The 10,775-nt window shown below is 41.6% G+C and overlaps 1 protein-coding gene across 2 annotated transcripts in view; it reads left to right on the top strand.

Annotated features, from left to right (window-relative positions):
- Positions 1-3,374: 3,374 nt before the first annotated feature.
- Positions 3,375-10,775, top strand: part of TPD52L1 (TPD52 like 1) — a 50,795-nt gene continuing 43,394 nt past the window's right edge. For both annotated transcript variants that reach the window (XM_053938573.1, XM_053938572.1), the window contains exon 1: positions 3,375-3,474. In XM_053938573.1, the coding sequence (XP_053794548.1) occupies positions 3,456-3,474 (19 nt within the window). In that variant the 5' untranslated portion in view covers positions 3,375-3,455. The remainder of the gene's footprint in view (positions 3,475-10,775) is intronic.

Below are 10,775 nucleotides of genomic sequence, written 5' to 3'. Positions count from 1 at the left end.
AAAGTTAAGCACACTCAAAAATACCACACAAGGTTTGTATGTTCATTCTTACATTCTGTTAGTTACAGCTGGAGAAAAAAAACATTTCATGGTAGAAAAATAAAAAAAAGAAACTACTTTATCATCAGACCATTAAGATAATTGGGAAATTAGTTTCAGGACCATTAGGACAATCATGAAAATCTGCTCATAAAAATGTAAATATCTGTTGATAAAAATGTAAAATGTCATTGTTGTACACTGTAGCAGCACTTTATTTCACACTTCATGTTCTAAATTGCAACATTGCTCTAGGCATTAAGTATACAAAGAATAAAAGAGGAAAATCAAAAGAAGTTACTAAAGGTTAAAGAAAAACTCTGAAAGTAGATTGAGCATATTTTATTTTAATTTTCAGTATTTCTTTCAAATATCAGAATCCGCAGTATTCTGGGAACTGAACATGTAGCATAGAGCATTTGGCAAACAACTCAATGACATCTGAATGGAAGGAAATAAATTGTAATGTCTTGTGTGAACACATGGTTTTTGAACCTTGTAGAAGAAGGCACAGAGTATATCCTTGGTTTTTCCATCCATGGCATATCCCTACAAAGATTTAACCTGCTGCTGGAGATCTAACTTTGTATCACAACTGGAATGCTGTGCTTCGCTGCAGCCTGCCATCTTTTCTCCAAAGTGCATGTATGCACATGCCATAGCCCATCCTGCTAAACAATCACTGGCCTTTAGGACCAACAAATTCCACTGGTATTTCACAGTCTTTAGATGGTTTGCACTTCTGTGAATTATTAGTAGCTTTTCCCCATTATTTACCATGAAAAATCAGTAAGAGTTTAGGATACTCATTATCATGCAGAATCCTGCCTTAATCCCCATCTCCAAAATGCATGGAATTACTCCCTACAAGAAGAGAGACATCTACTGAAGGCTGGCACAAGATTGGATGTTGTCACTTTTGTGTTAGAGGACAAGAACCAGTCAGTGCAATGACATAAACTTGATACATTTATTTGAAGCCTATTGCTGTTTTATTGTGAAAATTGTGTAATCGAAGTGTGTGATAATACATAATTGTTTCAAAACCAAAATAATCTGGCTTTTGTTTTATTCTGTCTGACCTCTTAAAAACCAAACAAAACCCAACTGTTTTTAATTTCAGCATGATGGGAGAGACAATGACCTTTCTCAAACAACAACTAAGCTCCTACAACTTGATTGAGCCCTTTCAAGACAGAAAACAAAGTCTGAATTATGTCAGTCTCTTCAGACATAGAAGTGAAACAAAATCTCTTGCAAGGCAAATTTGATGAGGAATCTCACTAAATCAGTGATATATGTAGGACAGTATGAAAATGCATCCTGTTGTACTGTAGGTAGAAAATTAATCAGCTATTTTACAATTAAATTGCATCATTTCAATGGGATAGTAATTTTCTAATAAAATCCACCTTTAAAATGCTGGTTTCCTAGCTGCATGTTGCAGGAGGATATTTTTAATGACTGGTTTCTTTTTTCTGTCAAACATGCCACAAGATGAACATATTACTGTGGAACTCAAGACTTACAGGTTTGTTTTCCTATTTATAGCTCTCTTAAATGCAGGACTGGCTTTGTTGTTCTCCATAACTTGTTAGGTAAAACAGTGGTTGGATTTTCTTTACAGTAGAGGGCATTCCTGGTGTGGAAAAAGAAGTCATGTATCTAAATGTAAAGGATAAATCAAACTCAGCATATAAGCATCTGGTAAAATTTCCTGTTGTTCAGTAATTTGAATAGCATATGCTGCTGTAAGATTTGTAATTAGGCTTGTCCATAAACAGTATTGTTAATACTGTTGTAGCCCTGTAAGTAGATTGGGTGCCGAGTTTTCATCATGCTTCATAGGAACTGCTTAGGCTGCTTTAGAAAGCCCTGCTTATATTTGCAGAAAAGTACATTTTCTAATTATGCTGATCATTTCAGTTTTTCCCTGAGAAATTTCTCAGGGATTCCATGCATTCATGACTGGACTTGGCTTTGTGTTTTTTTCATGTAAAAGCTGATAGCATTTCTGAGCTCAAATCTTGTCACGGTAAGATGTCTCTGCATTTGAAATGACATGAGTGCAGGAATTCATTCTTCTGACAACCTCTGTTCTGCTTTTCTCAGTGGTAAATTCCAGCTCAAGGAGATGTCAAATCACAATGAAGAGAGGTTTGCCTAGGAAAAATTAATGATAATTCACGCCTTACAGAAATTAAAATTCGAACCCACAAGCACGTGTGTATTAAGGGAAAACCTCATTAGATATGTACAAATTAAAGCTGCTTTGGCCTTAGTTTTCTAATTTTTTTTGTAACAAAAAGGTGGGAAATAAATAATTTTGATGCTTTGCTACAGAATTTTAAGGAAAAAAGGAACTCTTATTTTCTAGCTATAAATGGTCTTTTTTCTTTGGCCAAACCACATAATCATTTTCTTTCAGATAATTTTCTTCAATCAAAGTATGACCCATTTGTATAATTTCACAAACAAATGCCTAATACTTCTTTCATCTGACCTTACTCTCTAGCTTTGTAATTTTTATTAGTACAGGCCTTGAGAAGCTATGCATCCTCAGCGTGTCCGGGAGGCATTAAGTAGTATCATACACTCAAATTAGATACAGTGTCTGACTGATAAATATATGGATAATCAGCCATGGAGAAGGCAGCCTTGCTAAAACAATATCCAAGACCCTTCCAGGAGTGAAGTTAATGTGGACAGGTAACAAAGTGTGGAAGTTATGCTGGCATGACCAAACCTAGAGTAAATCAGTGCTGCAGTGTGAACTATGTGTGGTCACGACACACAGTAATAGCAGACGTATGTGCTGGGAAAAAAATATAATTTTTACTTAAGCTGCTAAGTATACATGATAATGTAGGCTCTGTCATTATTTTGCATGTGTTCCCATGCTTCTGCCATAAGAGGTAGTAGAACTTGACATCCACAGGTACTCAGATAAGCCATGAACTCGTTCTTGTCAGGCACTTGACCACTCCACTGTGCCGCGGATACACCAGGTACGCCTTTGCTCAGGCGGGGAGCCCGTGCCGCCGGTGCCTTGCGGCTCCTGGCTTCCCCTGGGGGGAAGTGCCGAGTGCCCCCCCTCAGCGGGGCCCAGCCGTGACAGCCGGAGGCGTCGTGCGGAGGCCATGGCGAGGAACAGCGGAGGCGCCGCGGGGCCGGCCCGGCCCGGGGCCTGCGCGGGGCGCAAGGGGCTCGGGCACGCGGCCGGGCCGGGAGCGGCGCCGCCCGGGCCCGGCCGCGAGGGGGCGCCGCGCGGCGGCGGCGCGGAGGCGGGAGCGGCGGGAGCGGCGGGAGCGGCGAGGGCGGGGGGCGGCGGCGGCGCGGCCGCGGCTGTCAGCGCCGCCCGAGCCGGGCTGCGAGCGGGCTCCGCGCCGCACGCACGGCTGAGCGCCCGCGCTGCCATGGAGCCGCAGGCACGCGGTGAGTCTCGTCGGGACAAAGCCCTCCGGGGCGGCGCGGGGGTCCCGTCCCTGCCGCCCGGAGCTGCGCTCACCCCTCGGGGAGGGCCGAGCCGGCGCGGGGACAGCGCGAACTGGGGCGGGGGGTGCCCGGGGCGGGGAGAGCCCGAGGGAGCCGCGGCCCGGGGCTCGGGCGGTGAGAGGAGCGCGGTGAGCGGTGCCCATGAGCGGCTGCCCGTGAGCGCTGCCCGACGCCCGCCGCCTGTGGCAGCCCCAGGCTCGGCCGAGGAGCGCGGCGTGACCCGGCCCGGCCCGCGGGGCGTCCTCGCCCTGCGCCCCGTCCTCCATCCCGAGCCGGCATCCCCTTGGCTTTCCTTATGGCTGGGATGTTGGCGGCCGCTTTCCTCCTGCTGGCTTTAGGCGTTTCGCGGTCAGGTAGCTGACTGACAACTCTGTGTTAAGTTCGTGCCATCGAGGTTTGTTGGTTGGTTGAGGTGTTTTTGTGTGTCCTGCTCCGCTGGCCGTCCCCCTTCCCCGGTCGGGCTGCAGCCGCTGCCTCCCGTCGACAAGCGGGACGGTGCGAGCCGGACCAGCATCACCACCCCTGTCCTGGTGGCAGCCGGAGGGCGGGAGCCGCCTCCAGCATCAGAGACCCTGGGACTCGGCTTCCAGCAGAGCTCTGGATCCACCGAGAGCCGCTTAAAATCGGATCCGCTAAAATATTTCTGCAGCTTTGCAAACACGACATTCATTCATCTTAAGTGAGCATATTCTATTGCAACATTTACAGCTTACTTAGCTGTTCATATCTCTCTCTGGATAAAGTTAATTGGCGTCCAAAGAAGTGAAGAAACTTTTCGTGCAAGTTACAAATGATGTTTGTGTCAGCCAAAGAGATTTAGCACAGACAGGTCTTGCTCATCTTTATAATCTTCCTTCTGTTTTCTAAAGAACCTCATGGCTTTGTCACACAGGACTAAGCAGGTGGTACAAATATTTCTGCAAAATCAGAATGTTTAGTAAACATTTCATGTCATCTATAAAACATGGAGATGAAATAAGCACGAGACATACACTCATTGAAACTAACTGAAAAAATAGGCTTCCTAATTGGATAGTTAAAATCTGCCTTAAACAAATACACTTAAAAGAGGCAATGCTGGCTTCAAATGTGTTTGTATGTAAAGGAATACAGTGGAAAATTGGAGTTCATGATGCTTGTGAATGAGAACCTTTCTGGCAAGTGTTGGGCATGTGCTGTCCCAATGGATGCATGGCTGAAGCTGCCTGCTGAAATAAATAGATCTGTGGCTCAGTTCTTGGGATTTTTAGAAGTCAGTATTAAGACTACAGCATAAGACTGTTACTTAAACTAATTTTCTGAATACATCTGTATAGCTACTATGATGGGAGCACCTGTTCATTAAACAGGACCTCCATATGACACAGAACTTGGATAATTTCTTGTTTTGTAGAGCTGATGGAAAACAGTATCAGATTCTGGTTAGCTGAATAGTGATGTATGTACATGTGAATCTTTTGCCTTCTCTGACTTGTAAGATGAGTAAACACACATGTTCTCAGTGCGTGTTAAAAATTTAGGTCAATAAATGTGTTTTGCTAATGTATATTCAGGCCAGCAGCTCTGTTATTTCCCAAAGTCTTGAAGAATTCTTCTTCTGGATGACTATTGGCTAGTGAGAGAATGTAAAATTTTACCTGTATTCAATTCTTGAGTCACTTTTTTCTTCGGTTTCTCACCTGTGTGTTTTATTTCTGTCTCCCATACTAAGAGAAAAAAAAAAAAAAGAGTATTGCTTTGATAAACAAGCAGTACAATCCAAGATTTTTGTGGTAGGTATTTGTATGCCAGCAAACCTTTGTTTTTACCCTCCTTTTCCTTCTAGACTTAATTTAGTGCATGCTACTGCAGTTATGGAGACTTCCTGGTAAAAAAAAATTCGACCTGTATGTGTCTAATGCTGTCAAATTCAGTTAAGTACATCTAAGCACTGGCCAGAAGTCTGAATTTTTAAATCCCAGTTACATATTTTGCTGAGAACAGTTATAGCACTTTATTAACAAAACAGTAGCAATTTCCTTGAAAGACTGCTTTACTTCCAATATCTCCTTAAGCAGCAGGAGAAATGTGTATACATTTGAATGAGTTTATTAATTGCTTCTAAAGAATTTTCAGATGCCCACAGAGAAATGAATCCTGAATGGTTTCTCCAGTGTGCTCTGCTGGGGAATTGTATTCCAACTGAAAACATAAAGAAAAAGCTATGCATTTTAAAGCATAATTTTGTTGTTTGTGCCATTTTATATTGTCCTTAAGGCATATGCCTGAGAAGAGCAATTTTATGTTCAAGAAATGCATGCAAGTATGAAAAAGAGATTTCTTCAGAGCAGAAAAATAATTTTTGTCAGCATTTTTATATAGCAGCATAAGTTAACTTCATGAGTCTTAATGCAGCTGTGGACAAAGAAAAGTATGAAGTGTAAATGTATCAAGGTACTGGGTAAAGGTTACAGCTACATTCCATGAGTTTCTGGGTGGTTCAAGGCACAATGTAGTATCTGTCCATGCCCCGAAGACTGTGAAAATTAACTGCTCTGATACTTAAAGTAGTAGAGTGAGTTCTTGGACTGAAACAGAATTACTGTTTTACTTAAACATTTTGAATGTGTCTGGTACCATTCATGTGGATGAACTAGATAAGACAGGCAATTAGACAGAGGGTAATAGTAATTAATGTTAAAATTGTTTTCAAAAGAAATAACCACATGTTCCATATTAACAAATTCATATGTGCAATAAAAAAATACTTTATATAAACTTTATCTTTAAGCCTCTGGGTGTTTTTCTCTTTGATTACTTCTTGTTCTTAATAGAAGAGCTGATCTGGGAACACACCAGCTAGGCTTGTACTAGGTGCTAAAAATTTCATAAGAGCATATTTGTTTTCCTTCCTATGGCTGCCAGTCAGTCATTTCTCAAGTGAAAAGTTTGGAAATCTGAAGAACAGTGTTTCTCTTTGAAAGGGAGGAAGATCCAAGCTATTTGCCTCTCATCATACTCATTCTACTCCAGATCCAGATTAACTGACTATCACATGTAGTCCTGCTTTCCAGTTTAAAACTGTGAATGTCCTGTAATAAAGACAGTACCATGGATATCTTAGTCTGTCTCTCATCCGAGAATCCCATGTGACTTTTTAACACTGGAGCTTTGCTCATTACACATTTCTCTTCTTTTGCAGTAATTCTCCATTTCTTCATGCATCCAGATATAGTTGTACCCTCTTTCCCTGTGACATCCTCTCTTGATTCTTCCTCTGATAAAAAGCTTTGATGTGCAGCTTTCTGCTCCCTTTTTACCTACACAGGTAGCTCAGCCAGCTGCTTGCACTCCTGGCCTCTGAAGGGAGGCCAGACTCTCAGAGGCATGACTCTGTCCTAGCATTTTTCCTTAGAGCTATTCCTGACAGATGTTCTGCATCCTCAGTCAGTTATTCATTGTAGCCATAACAGCTTGCAGTGGCTACACTCACCCCTGTCAGGTCTTGTGGAGAGAGCTGTGGTTAGTTCAGATGTTGGATGACTCCTCAAGGCCTTATCTTGTAGGCTTGCAGCACCTCTCTTCTTCCCTCTGCTGTGTGCAGCTGGCAAGCTCCTTCTGGGATCCTCAAACTAGCTGCATCTGTCCTCTGAAACAGAGCAGAGAGGCAGCACCTTGGCATGTGCATTTGAGTGGAGGTTGTGGTCAGATGAGTATCATCAGAAGTCACAGCATTAGCCCAGTGCCCTCTCCCTGCCACAGTGGCACCTGCTAGTCAGGTGGTCTGAAGTCTCCATGGTGGGAGGCAGTGGTGAGGAGGACTTGTGTTACCTTGATACAGTGTACAAGACTTGCCAAAATGGCATTGGCAGCTTGGTCAGCATTATCTCTCCTTGCTAGCTACTCATGTGGTTACTAATCCAGATAGGAATCTGGATAGAGTCAGTCTTGCAGTGGGAAGATGGGGATAGAGAACACATGGTGATGCTACCTCACTGCAGCAGCAGTGCTGTAGCCATCAACCAAGCAGTGTCATGCTGGAGACGGCAGCATCTTCCCTATCCTTGTGTTTGGGTCTGGTGCTTTACCAAGGAGCACTGATTGTTTTTGTTTTCATCTACATTGTTCACCTTTTCCCTAAGGACAGAGTACAACTACTGGTTTGGAGCTGATTTAGTGTAACTGTTTTATGAGAAGTGCCTGTCCACCTGTGCTTTTTGAGGCATCAGGATTCACTCCAGTTATCCAGGGGTTTGTGCTGTCTCTGTACCGCCTTCTAGAGCTCAGCATTGCCCCACTATGGAGGGGCAATGGAGAGAGGAGAGAGGACTTTGCAAAGGGGCAGGGGGGGATATTGGAGTAATTGAACCAGCCAGTGATAACCTGTTTATTTCACTGCATGATTGAAGTTTCATCTGCTGTGTTAATAAGATCACATATAGAGGAGGTCAAGTGAAAAAGCCAGGGTTGTAATTTATGATAGGATTCTTAAGTATTTAACAACAGTGCACAAAGCTCAAAATAATAGCTCTTTCATGCTTTTTATACTACAAGGAGAGAAAATGCACATGTGGAATGAGTTATTTGGTAGATCGGATTTTAAGTAAGTATATGTCTGAAATCAAATGCAGTGCTTCTCTTAAATTTTTGTACCTGTATTGTTTTCAGCTTCATGACTCTTGTCACAGGTTGAAATTCCGTTTGCTGCAGCTGAGAAAATTTGAGTGGTTTCATGTTACACCTGAGAACTGAAAATAACATACTGTGGGATTCAGAAATGAGATATAAAAAAGAGACCTCACCTAAAATCTAGGACCAATCTTACAAGTGTTTTTAACTTTGACAATTTTGCAGCCATGGGGACATAAAATGTAGAACATGCTGAAACAGAGACATCTAACCCAAAATCACGTTTTAAAATTCTTGCTCTATTTTTTTCCTGTGCCTTATTTTCACAGATCTGATGGTATGAGCTCTAGAAAGCAGCACAAATATAATCTGAGTCTGCTTTGTGTACTAAAGTGCATTAGTGGAAAGATGAGCATGCTGATGCTGTCCTGATGTGCCTCACTGACTAGTACAGTAGAGAAATGAGTGGAACTTTTGAGGTGCTTTGCTTAAGCCATGTGCTGCTTGAAGAATGTGTCACAACATTGACTGAAGATTGCAAAGGGTTTGAAGGAATGTTGCCATATTTAAAAATTTATGTATCAATTGGTAGCTTGTTTCAGTGCAATCCTGGAATTTGGATTTAGAAAGAATGTACTCAACCCTTGATTCAGAAAGTGTTTTCAGGGTAGAATGAATTCTTGCTTTCTAATTAGAAAATAACTCTGGAGGTAATAAATAAAAATGAGATCGGGCATGCTAGTTTTATCTGATTTTATTTGTATCTCATAGAAATGCACAGTTGCGATGCCAAATTTTATATATGTAGTATGCTATAGTCATATCACTACTGTCTAAACTGGGCCTTTTGGCTGCTGCATGCTCTAAACCCATCTTGTGTGAGAAATGGTGAGAAGGGACCGACAAATATGTATTTTAGTATCATGTCACACTGACCTTCTTCAAAACTCTTCAAAACTATACAAGTGGATTTGTTTCATTCTTTGGGACAGAGGTAATATTACTTAGCCGTCTTTGAGGTCCATGGATCAAAATCATATCTATCATATTATACTTCTGCATCCATTATGTGGTTAAGTGTTGCAGGTGAGTAATTGCAAACCACATATTTAGCAAGTGCTTGTATTGTACTTTAGCAGTGAATCTCCCTTTTCTTTCTTTTGTGCTGTCTCTCAGTCGCTCTTTCACTTCATACAAAGAAATATAATGGCAGAAGTGAGGATCTTGTTGCAAATGTTCTTATCAAAAAGTGTAAAACAGGTGCAAGAATGCAATAGCTACAAAGTGATACTTCCTGAAGTGCCATCCTACCATGATGATAAAGCTCTTGCCGTGTCTTCAATTTTCTCTCTCCCGCTTGGGTACATTTTACCTTTTCTGTGCTTTTAGGATTTTAAATCTCCGGATGATAAAAAGGGCTCCTAAAAGGCTGCTCTTGTTAATTAATTACTTCTTTGTAAGATTTCTTGAACTTTTTGATCCTTTGTTACTTACTCCAGCAAAATGTTATTGTGCATATATTAATGGCATGTGGTTAATGGCATGATGAAGTGAAGGACCCACTATTGGATCTCCAAGCAGACAAGAAAGATTCCACTGCAAATAGTTGAATAAAATACTAGGAATTTCTGTATTCTCTTCACATTACCTGTCATTTTTTCTTATGTAAGCTGATTGTTGAAAAATATCTCATGCTTGTAGGTAAAGCCCCAGTCTTTTACAGCAACCAAATAATAATACAGCAGTAAAATTTGTAAAGACATGTTTCCAGAGAAAAGGAAAAGTCATGGTTATGTGCGCGTATCCCAATAAAACAGCTTCTCTCATTTAGTGTGCTCTCCAATTAACAGGCTTGCAGGTGCTTAGGAGCTATGTAGTCAGGGATCCAGTTCTTGGATTTTTTTTTTACATTATTGCATTTCTAGTCACTGAAGGAGAATCCAGGGAGCTCAGAGAACTGGGCGGGGGAGGTATAAAGAACAGATGGAGGTCTAATGACTTGTGTCATTTCCAGAAATGGGAGGCAATGATATGTCTTGAGCAGTCAGTTCCTTCTGAAGCAAGAAGGGCTGTCCAGAAGAATGCATACTTCTGGGGTTTTTTTTGTTGGTCTTCTAGGGTTTGGTTTCTGTAAAGTTGTCCTGCTCTCACCACTAATGTACTCTAGCCAGCAATTATCCTTGCTGTCCACCAAGAATGTAATAAAAGTACACAGAAACTAGAACACTAGTGGTGCTTTAGGCAGAGAGAGACCTAAAGCTACATTCGGAAAATACTTTTGATATTCATAGAAGTCTGGAGTGCCTATAGATAGGTGTTGATTTTCCCAGTGAAAAGTGTTTGCACAAAGTGTTTATGTAGCAGTAGATATTTTATATTCTTTCTGTGGTGCATGCTGGGCTGTTGCAGGCTAAAATTTCAATTTAAAGTGATCAGAGATAGTTGTATTTAAACACATCCAGATTTTTCTTAGAGACGAGTAAAATATATGTACATTACAGAGTTAGAAGGGCAATTATGCCAGGAACAGAAGATTATCTTGTGCTCAAAGTATTTTAGGTAGATGGCAGCTATTAACTTATTATTGTGGGAGGAAGGAATCAAAGTCATAATCAGAGAGAATGATGTTTGCC

Source organism: Vidua chalybeata, chromosome 3 (assembly GCF_026979565.1).
Source record: "Vidua chalybeata isolate OUT-0048 chromosome 3, bVidCha1 merged haplotype, whole genome shotgun sequence".
Classification (NCBI taxonomy): Eukaryota; Metazoa; Chordata; class Aves; order Passeriformes; family Viduidae; genus Vidua; species Vidua chalybeata.
The sequence above is the reverse complement of the archived record's forward strand: the minus strand, read 5'-3'. Positions and strand labels throughout refer to the sequence as shown.